The sequence below is a fragment of the Sus scrofa genome, chromosome 3, assembly GCF_000003025.6.
Source record: "Sus scrofa isolate TJ Tabasco breed Duroc chromosome 3, Sscrofa11.1, whole genome shotgun sequence".
Taxonomy (NCBI): Eukaryota; Metazoa; Chordata; class Mammalia; order Artiodactyla; family Suidae; genus Sus; species Sus scrofa.
Genome location: NC_010445.4, coordinates 24,779,829 through 24,795,255, shown reverse-complemented (window position 1 = coordinate 24,795,255; position 15,427 = coordinate 24,779,829). Strand labels below are relative to the sequence as shown.

General features: G+C 38.9%; 1 protein-coding gene across 1 annotated transcript in view; it reads left to right on the top strand.

Annotated features, from left to right (window-relative positions):
* Positions 1–15,427, top strand: part of LOC100622606 (ATP-binding cassette sub-family A member 3-like) — a 200,897-nt gene that overhangs the window by 14,457 nt on the left and 171,013 nt on the right. The window contains exons 4-5 of the mRNA XM_021088375.1: positions 2,890–3,017; positions 5,937–6,081. Coding sequence (XP_020944034.1) covers positions 2,890–3,017; positions 5,937–6,081 — 273 coding nt within the window. The remainder of the gene's footprint in view (positions 1–2,889; positions 3,018–5,936; positions 6,082–15,427) is intronic.

Here is a 15,427-nt window from a genome sequence, read left to right as displayed (position 1 = left end):
AATTATAAATATATATGCATTCTTTTTTCTCATGTTATGCTCCGTCATGTTCCATCACAAGTGATTGCTATACAACAGGAACTCATTGCTTATCCACTTTAAGTGCAATAATTTGCATCTACTAACCCTAAACTCCCAGTCCATCCCCCTCCCCCTCTCCGGAAGCAACCACAAGTCTCTTCTCCATGTCCATGAGTTTATTTCTTTTCTGTAGATAGGTTCAGTGTGCTTTATATTAGATTCCTCTCTTTATCTTTAACTTTTGCCATTTTTATTATAATATATCTTGGTGTGGTCCTGTTTGAGTTCAACTTCTTTGGGGCCTTCTGTGTTTCCTGTACCGGGATATCTGTTTTCTTTAGATTTGGAAAGTTTTCAGACGTAATTTCTTCAAATATATTTTTGATCCCCCTTTATCTTTCTTCTTCTGGAATTCCTATTACGTGTGCATTGGCCTGCTCTATATTATCCCGTAAATCTCTTATATTGATTTTGTATTTTTTTTTTAATTTGGTTTTCTGTCTGCTGTCCTGATTGGGTGATTTCCATTATTCTATCTTCCAAGTCATTAATTTGTTCCTCTGCATTATTCATTCTGCTTTTCAGTTTGCATCTCTGCAAAGTAATTTTTAAATTTTTCTTGGTTCCTCCTCATATTTTCTAGTTCCTTTCTAAAGTAATCTCTGTTACTGTTTATATGTTCTCTTAATTCCTTCATTTTCACCCTTAATTCCTTATTTTGTTCCTTATTTTCATTGTCTCCCTTTGAACTCAGTGTCTGTTAGACTGCAGAGGTCTGTTTCATTGTTTGCTGTGAATTCTCCTGTCCTTCTAACTGGGAATGGGTCCTGAGCTTCTTCATCTTGCATATATACATATATAATTTTTTTTTTTCCTGTGAGTTTAAGGGAAATCAAACTGTAGTCTTTGAGGGCTATTTCTATGCAAGAGCTCCCCTTTGTATTTTGTGGTGGGTTACTATTTACTTTTGGCATGGTGGTTTGGATATTTGCTGTCTCTTTCTTCGTCGTGAGCAGGTTGTTATCCCCAGGGCACTGAGTGTGTTCCTGGGGAGAAGGAGGCAGTAGGTGGGGCTAGTAGTCAGTGCCTGGTTGCTGGGCTCTTGACAGCAGCAAGGACCTGCAGCAAGGTGGCGCAAGCTACTCCTAGTTTGAGGGTCCTGGTAAGTGGTAATGAATCTTGGGCAGATTTAAAAAGTGCCCAGAGCATTTGCAGTTGCAGGGTGTGTAAGATCCCAGGGGAGTGAGAGGAACAACAGGTGGTGTTCAGTAGCAATGCCCTCCTCTGTGGTGCCCTCGGAGATGATTGGGGCTGCAAGTGTTACCTGTTCAAGGATCCCAAGTGGTGGTGGGCCACGCCCACCTCTGGAGTCAGAGATAACTGTGGTGGTTTGCCCCCACCACCTGCAGACCACGCAAGAAAGCACCCTGTCCCACTTAGCCCATGCAGGAGGTGCTGCACAGGCTGTTCCTAGTTGCGGGGTCCTGAGAAGTGACCGTGATCAAGCCTGTGGGCGCTGTCCTGAGCGTTTGGCAGTGGCGGCAGCAGCAGGGCGGGTGTGCTCCCAGGGGAGTGAGAGCAACAACAGGTGATACTCCGTTGCAGTGCCCTCTTTTTTGCCGACCTCTGAGGTGACTGGGGCCACAGGTGGAGCCTATTCACAGACCCCTAGTGGTGGCAGACCACACCTCCCTCTGCTTTCTGAGATGACTGCTGCGGTTTGTCTCCAGTGCCTGTAGATCACACAAGAGGCACCGCATTGCAGTTAGCCCCCCGCAGCCCTTAGCCCACACAAGAGGTGCCCCACCACCCACAGGCCACGCAAGAATCGCCTGGTCTCCCATAGCCAGGACAAGTGGCCTCTCACCACCCATCGCCTGGGCCAGAAGCGCCCTGCCCCCTGAGAGCCCGCAGGCATGCGCAGGAGATCCCTACGCAGCCCGCCCCTCCTCCTCCCACCCTACCCAATAAGGGCGCCTCGCTTCTCCTGCAGGCCCAGAGCGCCTCCAGGCTTCCCTTGGCTGTGGAGTTCTGCTCCCCAGCCCAGGGCACACCCCTCCCTAGTCCCTTAGGCTGTCTCCACACAGCCAACCCTAGTCCTCTCCCCCGAACTGACCTTGGGAGCCTGAGTCTCAGCGCCCAGTCCACTGGAGCATCTCAGGCTGTGGGGTCCCAGGCGGTGGTGCCCACGGTCTGTGCGGCTCTCTGCTTTGCCCTCCTCAGTCCAGCTGCTGCACTTTTCTCAGCGACTTTGAGGTCCCTCCGTCTAGGCTGATCTCTCCATCAGTTAGGTGGCTTCCCAGGGTGTGGATTCCTCTTCTCTTTCAGAGCTTCCTCTTCTGAATGCTAGTCCCATCCTGATTCCTTCTCCTCTCTCTCTTTTCTTTTGTTCTACCCAGGTATGCCAAAGGTTTCTTGCCCTTTTTGGAGGTTTTAAGTTCCTCTGCCAGCGTTTGGTAGATGTTCTGTGTGAATTGTGCTACATGTGGATGTGTTTTTTTTTTTGATGTGTTTGTGGGAGAAGGTGAACTTACTCCTCTGCCATCTTGATCCTCTCTCCACATTTTTCTTTAAATTGCTAGATTTCAAAACACAATTGAAAGTTCTTCCATCCCAGTTTGCCTTAATATATATTGTAATAATTTAATACTGTTCATAATGCCACACAGCTTTGATGATACCCAAGAATTTTTATGTACCCTGAATATTCATTAAGACATCTGTGATATTAATATTTGAGTAGTAATGTTCTAAAATTTACATTATTAGGACAGGATTAGGGTATTCATGGTACGTATAGGGAAGTAGGAATAACCATTAGACATTTTACATTTATATGATGACTGATTTAGATTTTTCTGTCCGCAGTTCGAGGTTTTTCTTCGGAAGAAGATTTTGAGAGGTACATTATGTTTGTAAATAAGACCACTCGTGTGCTGGCTGCTATTATATTTGATCATGACTTCCAAAATAGCAATGAGAGATTGCCACTTAAGGTAAGAAGGTTTTAGCTAAAGATCATATAATTGTATTTTAAAGTTTCGGGGATTTAATGAAATATACATCCTTATTTTATAAATGGGAAAAAAGTATAACTTGCCCACGATCATAAGTGCTGGTATATAAGAACAGGGGTTTGAATCCAGCTCCAACTTACTTAATACCTGTACTTTTAATGATTACATTACTGATGAGAACACTGTACCTTAAGGTCTTATATCAGAAAATGAAGTAATATGAACCTTAGTGAGAATATTCACTTCACCCATCTGCCTGGCCAGGGAGATATTTCTAGTCCTGCAAAGTGTGGGTAAGAAAGTAAGAAAATAAGAGTATAGCTAGATAAAATGGGAAGCAATGTGTTACTTATTTAAATACCTTATTATGGAATTTCAAATAGTGTGTATCTATCATGGGATATTTAAACTTTTTAAAGAATTGATTATAAGTGTAATTGCCTTTCCAACTTTGCATATGAAGTCAAATTTATAATAAAGCTGTTACTGTATGAAAGTTAAAAAAAAAGTCTGGATGTCTCTTTGGCTCTAGACTGTGAACTCTAAAAGGAGTGTCTCTGTCCTCTTGTTAGGACAGTTTGTTTGCTGCTTCATTTTGCTCTGCTGAATGCGTCCTTGTTTTGCACTATGTGTCATGCTTTAATACATTGTTTTTATGTATCCAAAGAGGTAATTGCCTTCACTTTGAGAATTCTTGATTCTCACTAGGGTGGTGTGACTGGAAGCTTCTGTAATGCCACTTAATTACTCATTTGGATGCCCTTGAAATATTCAAGTTTGACCTTTAAAAGAGATACATCTATACACCAGCAGAGATTCTGACATGAAAGGCTTCTTTCTTTTGAATAAGTTGATTTCTCTTCTAAATCTCTAGTAGCAGCTCTTGGGCTCAGCCAGGTTGCATCAGAATTAGAATGTCTTACAGCCACTGAGGAAAGACTGATAACATTTCCCGAAGAGGAAAAGAATGAACAATGTTTTGAACTTGGTAACTTGATGTGCCTTTCTACCAGCTATTATAGACAAGCTCTGCCCAGGGTTGATGGAAACAATCAAACTATAATATCTATGCATAAAGCTAGATCCAGCATTTAGGATGCAAGTGTTTTCCAGTGGAAGGAAGGAAGGATAAAGAAGAATCACTGGCAGGACAGCAGGCATTCTTTCTTTCTGTCCTGCCATTGCTTCATTCCTTTCACATGTGCCTACTTTATGCTAATTACTGCCTTAAAAATATATGCTGATGCTGATATAGGCTCGTTGGTACACAGAGAGACCCTAGCCCGAATGTCAAATAGCTTTGGTGCAGTTTCATTTTTGTTGTTGATTCCTAGGTGTCTAGCATTTGGAATGGAGTCCTGACAAACTTTTTGCCCAGGTGCTTCTCTTTTCCCACACTTTACCAAACACAATTTCTTTCTCTCTGCTTTGTGACTTCATGGCTAATGAGACCTACTATCCTCTCCTCCCTCCCCCAGACGGTGGTTCTCCTGTAGTTTAGCTGATTTTCTTGGGCAAGATTTATGTGGTACCACAATGACCCATTAAGAACACAGACAAGATGGTGTCTCTGTGCTATGTAAAATACGTCAGGAACACTCCATTCATTAACTACAAAAGTTCCTCTGCATGGGGTACAAGGCCATCAGCAACTTGTTTTCTGAATACGCCCCCAGCCTCATTGTGTCTCATCTTTTGAACTGTATGCTCTAGCAATATTGAACTAGTAGTTCTTTGCATGTACTGTTATCTCTTGCTTCTCTGGCTTTGACCCCCCTTATTCTAGTTTTTTCCTCCGTTCCTCATTTCTTGAGTCGTTCTTCATAATTCTAGAAAACACTGACTCTTGACTATTCAGTCTCCTCTTCCCTCTTTTGTGCTCCTTTCACACTTCTGTGAATTCTCTGAGGACAAGGATTGTGTATTAAGAATATTTTAGAGTTCCCATCATGGCTCAGTGGAAACGAATCTGACTAGCATCCACAAGAATGCAGGTTTGATCCCTGGCCTCGCTCTGTGGGTTAAGGATTTGGTGTTGCAGTGGCTGTGGTGTAGGCTGGCAGCTACAGCTCCCATTTGACCCCTAGCCTGGGATCCTCCATATGCCTCAGATGTGGCCCTAAAAAAGCCAAAAAAAAAAAAAAAAAGATTTAAGCATGCTGTAAGTATTTAAAACTCCGCTTTTAAATAACTGAATTATGTGACTATTTAGCTCAATTTAGTACACTTGCCTCTCCTTCTTACCTTACGGATTTCTTTGGTGTACTTCCACTGATCATTGGCAATAGTCGTCTCTTGTTAAGCTACTCAGGTTCTACTGTAACTTACTCTGAAGTTTATTTAACTCTCCAGATGTAGTATATCATTATCTGTTCATTTAATACTTTAAAAATGTGACCTTCCACACTTAAATGTTATCATCCCTCCTTGTACGATACCTGGGTTTTTTCTTTATGTGTCATTCACTTTTTGAAGGGGGAGCTATCTTTGCTCTACCGTAATTGGCTAACTTAATGGGAGAGAAAACTAATAGAACTTTCTGAATTTTCCCTCAGTAAGCAGGCCAATTGTGTGTGAGGGAAATACAATCATAACGATCAAAGAAGATACCACTATTGTGTCTTTAAGACTCAAAGGCAAAAGGCCATGAAGGTGAAAGAGGGATCCATACAAATTTAGTCAATTTCAAATTATGACTGATTATAGCACCTGAGTCTTTTTACTTACTTGTCCCTTGTGACAGTAATACTGTCATTTCTCATCATTTAGAATTCTGAATTTCTCTGTCCCCAACACACAATTGTTAACTTTGAATTTTATTTTCCTTTCAATGCTAATATTTGCTTTTTAGTGTATGTTGGTTTAAAATATTTGTTTTGTACTTATGATTCATTCTAGGTAAAATATCATCTGCGTTTTAGTAGGTTCAGTAGTCCTTCAGATAAGTTAAATGGAAACAGGGGCTGGAATACAGGTCTTCTCTTTCCGGTAGTACCTTCTCAAGGACCCAGGAACCTAGCTCAAACAGATGGAGGATATCCTGGTGAGCTGATCCTTAAGCATCCTTGTTATTTTGGTTGTAAGCTGGCAGTCATATCAACATGTGTGACTCATTTTTTTTTCCCAACATGTGAGAGTTGTTTATTCATTAATTGTGACAGTGGATTTTTTAAATGTATTTTTTATTATAAAAACAAGCATTTAGAAAATGTTATATGTTTGAAAAAAAATCTTTCTTTAACCTTAGATCATTTCCTGAACTTTACTAATGTATATCCATGAATTTATATAATCATAGTTGGTAAATGTTGGCTCTGCTGACGAACAGACACATCTTCATATACTAACATTGTCTGCATACTTGTAGTTCTGAATTATTTTCAGGGGCTGATGAATTACTTTTGATTATTTGATGATAATCTTATTCTTTTTGAATTGTAGAGATTAAGTTGAGGGAAAAAAAATAGAGGATTTGAATGAACTAACAAGTCCGAAAACTTGTCTTTAGTAAATTATTCATCAGAAGACAAAAGCTCTGTGATTTTACCATTACCAATAAAAATTGGAAACAGTAAAAAGAGTCTGTAATAAGTGCATGGTTAGGAATATGATAGTATATCTGTTTGACAGACTATTGTGTAGTGATTAAACATAGTTATTATCAGGACTGATAAATATGGAGCCAGATGTATAGAATTATGAAAATATGTAGGGGTCTACATAGATTGGAATAACTGTCTGAAAATAAAAACAGAGTGGTGGGATTGTGTAGTGTATTGTCATTTTGTCAATAATATTTTGAGTATTTCTCTAATCAAAAGTTAAAAAGGAGTCTGGCCTCTTTTAAAATTAATGTGCTGCATGCTAAGTGTGGTTTGTGAGACCAAGTTCATTGAAAATAGCGTGATCTTGGTGGAAAATGGATAGTTTACAACCAAAAGAAGAGTTTATTGTACAAAAACACATGCATGGAATGTTATTCTTAGAGGTAGGTTTTCCTTAAAAAATCCTCCATAAAACAAGAAAGAAAATAGGCAATTTTCCAACTGTCAAAGACACTGCATAATCAAGTAGTATTAAAAATTGGTAGGAAGAAGCAATCACTTTTGTAAATGGTAGTATAGTGTAGAGACTAGGAGTAGATGACTTTTTTTTTTTTTTTTTTTTTGGCTCAGACTCTGTCAATCAGTAGCTTTATAATCTTAAAAACTTTGGACCAAGTTTTTTCATATGAAAAATGAGTGTTTAGACTAAATGGCCCTTTGGGTCTCTTTCAGCACTAAAATTCTGTGCTATGATTAGGACTTGGACCATTTAAATAAACTACGTTGTGGGAGAGAAGATCAGAATTAGTTTCATGAAATTTGAAAGTGAGACTTTAAAAAAATTTAGAAAGAATACTTAGCATGAGATCCATCTTTTTAAATTTTCAAGTGCGTGACATAGGCATGTGGTTGTATGACAGATCCCTAGAACTTTTTAATCTTGCAAAACTCAAACCCTATACCCATTAACAGCTCCTCATTTTCACGTTCCTCTAGCCCTTGGAAACCACCATTCTACTTTCTCTTTCTATGAACTTGATTTCTCTAGATACCTAATTTAAGTGGAATCATGCATGGTTTGTTTTTTTGGGGGCATCATGGCCTCAATGTTCATCCATATTGTAGCATATGACAGAATTTCTTTCTTTTTTAAGGGTGATAGTCCATTGTATACATCACATTTTGTTTATCTATTCATTCATCAAAGGACGTTTAGGTAGCTTTCACCTCTTGGCTATTGTGAATAATGCTGCAGTGCACATGGGTGTGTAAATATCTCTTTGAGATCCCATCTTCAATTCTTTTGGATATATACCAAAGGTGAGATTGCTGATCATATTGTAATTATTTTTAATATTTTGAGAAACATCCATACAGCTTTCCATTGCAGGTGCATCATTTTATCTTTCCACCAGCCGTTCACAATTATCCCAATTTCCTTACATTCACACTAAAACTTATTTTCTGTTTTTTGGTTGTTGTTGTAGTTGTTTTGTTTTTGGGTTTTTTTTTTTGTAGTGGCCAACCTGGACTGTGTGAGGTGATATCTCATTGTGGTTTTGATATGCATTTTCCTGATGACTACTGTATTTGAGCATTTTTTCATGTGCCTTTTGGCTGCTTGTATATCTTCTTTGGAGAAATATCTGTTCAAGTCATTTGTCCATTTCAATATGGTGGTTTTTGTTGTTGTTGTTGAGTTTTAGAAGTTTTTATATATTCTGGATATTAACTCTACCAGCTTCGTGGTTTGGGAATATTTTCTCCCATTCCACAGGTTATCTTTTCACTGTGTTGATTTTTTTCCTTTGCTCTGCAGAAAATTTTAAGTTTAATGTGGTCTCCTTTGTCTATCTTTGCTTTTGTTCCCTGTGCCTTTGGTATCATATCTGAGGAATCATTGCCAAATACAATGTCATGAAGATTTTGCCCTCTGTTTTCTTCTAAGAGTTTTATTTTATTTTTTTTTTGTCTTTTTGCTATTTCTTTGGGCTGCTCCCACGGCATATGGAGGTTCCCAGGCTAGGGGTCCAATCGGAGCTGTAGCCACTGGCCTACACCAGAGCCACAGCAACGCAGGATCCGAGCCGTGCCTGCAACCTACACCACAGCTCACGGCAACGCCGGATAGTTAACCCACTGAGCAAGGGCAGGGACCGAACCCGCAACCTCATGGTTCCTAGTTGGACTCGTTAACCACTGCGCCACGACGGGAACTCCATCTTCTAAGAGTTTTACTGTTTCTTTTGGTGTTTAATACATTTTGATTTAATTTTGATTATGGAATAAGGTCAGGATCCAACTTCATTCTTTTGCCTGTGGATATCCAATTTATCCAGAATAATTTTTTTGAATATCTTTTTGCCTAGTGCCGTTGGTGAAGATGATTTGACCATGTATGAGAATTTATTTCTGAGTTGTAAGTTCTTTCCCATTAGTCTGTCTTTATGCAAGTACCATACTTTTTGATTACTGAAACTTTGCAATATATTTTAAAATCAAGAAGTGAGTCCTCCAGCTCATAGGAGCAAGCATTCTTCTTGCTCAAGATTATTTTGTCTAATTAATGGTTTTTGAAATTTCATATGAATTTTAGGATATTTTTTCTATTCCTACAAAAAAATGCCATTGGAATTTTTATAAAGATTACATTGACTCTGTAGATCCTGCTGGCCTATGCCACAGCCACAGCAATGCAGGATCCGAGCCACATCTGCATTCTACACCACAGCTCACAGCAATGCCAGGTCCTTAACCCACTGAGCAAGGCCAGGGATTGAACCTGCATCCTCATGGATGCTAGTCAGATTCGTTAACCTCTGAGCCATGACAGGAACTCTGGGGGTGCGATTTTAAAAGGTATTGTGTTTTTATATTCCTTTTCTAATATTTAATTGTTAGTATACAGAAATGCAACTGATTTCTGAATGTTAATCTTATATTCTGCTACTTTACTCAATTCATTAATCAGTTCTAGTAGGTTTTATGTGGACTCCTTAGGGTTTTCTATATATAGTATCATGCCATCTGCATACAGTGATAATTTTACCTCTTCTCTTCTAATTTCGATACCTTTTATTTCTTTTGTTTGTCTGGCTGCTCTGGCTAGGAATTCCAATACTATGTTGAATAAAATTGGTGAGAGTGGGCATCCTTGTCTTATTCCAGATTTTAGTGGGAAGGCCTTCAGATTTTCTCCATTGTATATTATATTGCCTGTGGGTTAGTCATAAATGGCTTTGATTATGTTAAGGTATGTTCCCTTTATACCCACTTTGGTAAGAGTTTTGATCATGAGTGGATGTTGAACTTTGTCAAATGCTTTTTCTGCATCTATTGAGATGATCATGTGGTTTTTACTTTTCTTTTGTTAATGTGGTGTATGATGTTGATTGAGTTGCATATGTTGAACCATCCTTGTGAACCTGGGATGAATCCCACTTGGTCGTGGTGAATGATCTTTTCTATATGTTGTTGGATTCGGTTGGCTAAGATTTTGTTGAGAATTTTTGCATCCATATTCATCAAAGATATTGGTCTATAATTTTCCTTTTTGGTGGTATCCTTGCCTGGTTTTGCTATTAGGGTGATGGTGGCTTCACAGAATGTCTTTGGGATTATTCCTTCTTTTTTAATCTTTTGGAAAAATTTAAGAAGGATGGGTATAAATTTCCCTTTGTATGTTTGGTAGAATTCGACTGTGAAGCCATCTGGTCCTGGACCTTTTTTTTGTAGGGAGTGTATTTATTACATATTCAATTTCATTTCTGGTGATAGGTCTGTTCAGTTGATCTATTTTTTCTTGATTCAGTTTTGGCAGGCTGTAAGTCTCTAGAAAGTTGTCCATTTCTTAGCATATAATTATTCATGGTATTCTCTTATTTTTTTTTTTTTGTATTTCTGCAGTATCTGTTCAGATTTCTTCTTTTTCATTTCTTATTTTGATTATTTGATTTCTTTCTGTCCTCTTTGTGAGTCTGGCCAGAGGTTTGTCAATATTGTTTACCCTTTCAAATAACCAGGTCTTTGTTTTATTGATTTTTTTCTATTGTTTTTTGAACCTCTATTTTATTGATTTCCTCTCTGATCTTTATGATTCCCTTCCTTCTGCTGACTTTAGGTTTTATTTGTTCTTCCTTTGCTAATTCTTTTAGGTGGTAGGTTAAATTGTCAACGTGAGATTTTTCTTTTTTGAGGAAGGCCTCTATTGCCTCTAAGCACTGTTTTTGTGGCATCCCATAGATTTTTGAGAGGTTGTGCCTTCATTATCATTTGTCTTGAGGTATTTTTTAATTTCCTTCTTGATTTCCTCATTGACCCATTGGTTTTTTAGTAGCATGTTGTTTAGTCTCCATGTAGTCAGTTTTTTCTCATTTCTTTTCCTGTGGTTGATTTCTAATTTCATGCTATTGTGGTCAGAGGAGATATTGAAATAATTTCTGTACTCTTAAATTTGTTGAGTTTATTTTTGTGCCCCAGTATGTGGCCACTCCTTGAGAATATTCCTTGTGCACTTGAAAAGAATATATTATTCTGATCTTTTGGATTTAATGTCCTGAAAATACCAATTAAGTCTAAGTTTTCTATTGTGTCATTTCGGATCTCTGTTGCCTTATTGATTTTCTGTCTAGAAGATGTGTCCATTGATGTGAGGGGTGTTAAAGTCCCCTACTATTATTGTATTTCCATCCATTTCTCCTTTTATGCCTGTTAGTATTTGTTGTATGTATCTGGGTGCTCCTATTAGGGGCATATATATTGATGATTGTAATAATCCTCTTCTTGAATGGATCCTTTTATCATTAAATAGTGTCCTTCTTTGTCTTTCTTTATGGCCTTCATTTTAAAGCCTATTTTGTCTGATATGAGTATTGCAACTCCTGCTTTCCTGTCTGGTCCATAGGCATGAAGTAGTTTTCTCCATCCCCTCACTTTCAGTTAATTTGTGTCCTTTGCCCTAAGGTGAGTCTCTTGTAGACAGCATATTGTAGACTCTTGCTTTTTTATCCAACCTGCCACTCTGTGTCTTTTGATTGGAGCATTCGGCCCACTGACATTTAAGGTAATTATTGATAAGTATGTATCTATTGCCATTATAAACCTTGTATTCCAGTTGATTCTATGTTTCTCTTTTGTTCCTTTCTTTTCTTTTTTTGGCTGGATTATTTATTTTATGCTCCTGTCCCCTTCTTTTTAGATTTTGTGGATGAATTGTTTGGTTTTAATTTGTGGTTGCCCTGTTTTTCAAGTATGTTAACCCCTTCCTATATCTGTTTTCTTTAGCCTGATCATCATATAAATTCAAACACATTCTAAAAAGAGTGTCTAGGTTTATTTACTTTCCTTCCCCACATTTTATGATTTTGAAGTCCTTTTTTAACATCTTCATGCTGTCCTTTTGCTGTTCCTTGGGTTTATTGTTGCTTTTACAACATTTTTTTTTTCTTTTAGATCTGTATAATGGCTTATTTAAGTGATTGCTTTCCAATTGTAATTTCCTCCATCCTATTTTTTCTTACTTCTTTTTTACCTAGAGGAGCCCTTTCAGCATTTCTTTTAGAATGGGCTTAGTATTGCTATACTTTTTTAGTTTTTGTTTGTTGGAGAAATTCTTTATTTCTCCTTCTATTTTAAATGATCTTCCTGCTGGGTAGAGTATTCTAGGCTGCAATTTTTTCCTTTTAGAACTTTGGGTATATCTTTCCCTTCTCTTCTGGCCTGTAGTTTTTCTGTAGAGAAATCAGCTGATAGCCTTATTGGGGTTCCCTTATTATTAACTCTTTTTTTTCCTCTTGCTGCCTTTAGAATCCTATCTTTAACTTTTGCCGTGTTTATTATAATATGTCTTGGTGTGGCCCTGTTTGAGTTCAACTTGTTTGGGGCCCTCTGTGTTTCCTGTATCTTGATATCCACTTCCTTTTGATTTGGAAAGTTTTCAGCCATATTTTCCTCAAATTTATGTTCAATCCCCTTTTCTTTTCCTTCTGGAATCTCTATTATGCATTGAATGGACCTGCTTAATATTATCCCATAGATCTCTTATATTGCTTTTATGTTTTTTTTTCTTTCACTTGATTGTCTGTCTGCTGTCCTAATTGTGTGATTTCCATTATTCTATCTTCCAAGTCAATGATTCATTCCTCTGCATTATCCATTCTGTTTCTCAGTGACTTTAACTCAGCTGTGTCTCTGCAAATGAATTTCCTAATTTTTCTTGACTCGTCCTTGTATTTTCTAGTTCCTGTCTAAAGTAACCTGCATTACTGTTCATAACCGCTCTTAATTCCTTTGTATTTGCTCTTAATTCCTTCAGTATTTTCACTATTTCCTTTTTGAACTCCATGTCTGTTAGACTACAGAGGTCTATTTCACTGTTTGCTGCTTCAGGTGAATTCTGTTCTTTTAACTGTGAGTAATTCCTGAGCTTCTTCATTTTACTTATAAATTTTCTGATTCTGTGAGTTAGGAAAAAGCACTACTGTAGTTTTGGAGGGCTATTTATATGCATGAGCTACTCTGGGTATTTTGTGAGAGCTTACTTTTTATTTCTAGGGTGCTGTGCATTCTTCCAGAGAGATGGCCGGTAGCTAGTGCCTGGTTGCTGGGCCCTTGGCAGTGACAAGGACCCACAGGAAGGTGGTGCAGGCTGCTCCTAGTTGCGGGACCCTGGGAAGTGAAAGTGATCAGGCAGGTGTATGTGGGGCCTGGCATGTTTGTCAGTGGCAGCAGTAGAGCAGGTGCGTTCCCAGTGGAGTGACAGCAACAATGGTTGGTGCTTGGTTGCTGTGCCTTTTTCTTTGCTGACCTCTGAAGTGCCTGGAGCTGATGGTGGTGCCTGTTCACAGACCCCTTGTGGTGACAGGCCATGCCCACCTCTGGTGTCTGAGATGACTACTGTGGTTTGCCCCCACTGCCTGTAGATCATGCAAGGGATGCTGCCTTGCACTTAGCCCCCCACTGTCCTTAGCCCACACAAGAGGTGCCTGGCCACCCATAGCCTGCATAAGAGGTGCCCGGTTGCCTGTAGCTCCCACAAGTGGCACCTTGCCATGGGTAGCCAGCACCAGAGGTGCCCCACCCTCTGAGAGTCTGCTCGTGTGCAGGGAAAGATATTCCTGTGGCAGTCTGTCCCTCCTCCTTTCACCCTCCCCAACAATGGCACCTTGCTTCTCCTGTGGGCCCAGACCTCCTCCCAGGTTTCCCTGGCTACAGCACTTGGTTTTCCAGTCCGTGGTGCCGCCATTCCCTAGCCCCTCAGGCTGTCGCCACACAATGAATCCCATCCCTCTCCCTGGAATTGACCTCCAGAACCTGAGTCTCAGTGCCCAGCCCCTGCCTGAGTCAGTTTGTGCTGTCCCGAGGCTGTGGTACAAATGGTCTGTGTGGCTCTGACTTGGCTTTGCCCTCCCCAGTCCAGCTGCTATGCTTTCCTCTCCAACTTTGAGGTCCCTCTGTCTCAGCTGATCTCCGTGTCTGTTAGGTGGCTTCCCAGGGTGTGGGTTCCTTTCCTTTTTAACAGCTGCTTCTCAGGAGTGCTTGTCCTGTCCTGATTCCTTCTCTCTCTCTCTTTTTTCCCCCTTTCTTGATTCCCAGTTATGTGGAGGGTTTCTTCCCCTTTTTGAAGGCTTAAGGTCTTCTGCCAGCTTTCAGTACATGTTCTGTGTGAGTTGTTCTACCTGTAAATGGTTATTTTTTCTTGAGTGTTTGTGGGAGAAGGTGAGTGCCATGTTTTACTCCTCCACCATCTTGATACTTCTATATGTATGTATATATATATAGTTTATTTTTCTTAGAATATAGTTGATTTACAGTGTTGTGTCAATTTCCACTGGACAGCATAGTGACCTAGTCATTTGTGTATGTGTATAATATATAAAATAACCCAGTCATATATATATATACACACATATGACCCATATATGTATACACATACATATGACCCATATATACATATATGACCCAATCATATATATGTGTGTATATATATATATGTGTGTAGGTGTGTATATATATGTGTGTGTGCATGTACACATTATATATATACACATTCTTTTTCTCATACTATCTTCCATCATGGTCTATCCCAAGAGATTGGATATAGTTCCCTTTTTGATGCTATTATAAGTGGGATCATACCACTTCTTACTCTGAGCTTCATTTCTTTGCGTATTTCCATTGTATAGGCATATATCGGGCATTTTCTTGAATTCTAATTTCTTTTAGCTGATAAAATTACATAAAGCACTCGTACCATTTTCATGCAATAATTTATTTTGGAGAAACTAGTAATATAATTCCACGTTATATTATCTTTTTGTGTTCCAAATAGGTTTTTGTGACCTTGTTTTGTTTTGTGAGTTAAAAGATTTGAATTACCTTAATTGCCTTCTTTGGCTGGTTGTTTCCTAACACACTGAACTTGACAATTTTTGTTTTCTCATTTAGGGTATTATAAAGGAGGATTCCTGCTTGTGCAGCATGCCGTAGATAAGGCCATCATGATATATCATAATGACAGAGCTGCAGAAATGCTGTTTGAAAATCTCACCATTTTTGTTAGGAGATTTCCATACCCTGCTCATTATAGTGATATGTTTATGAGGACTTTTGCAGCTATCTTCCCTTTGGCAGTTATACTTATATTTTCTCTTACTGAACTTACCCTTCTCAGGACCATTGTTATGGAAAAGGAAAACAGATTAAAGGTAACTTCACTCTCTTTGTAACATTTTGGCCTGCGGGACAGTTTTGTGTGCAGGGTTGGACTATTTCTATACATTTGGCACTGGTGAATTGTTGCATTATAGTAGGAATATACAAATACAGATTGGCTATAAGTATGTA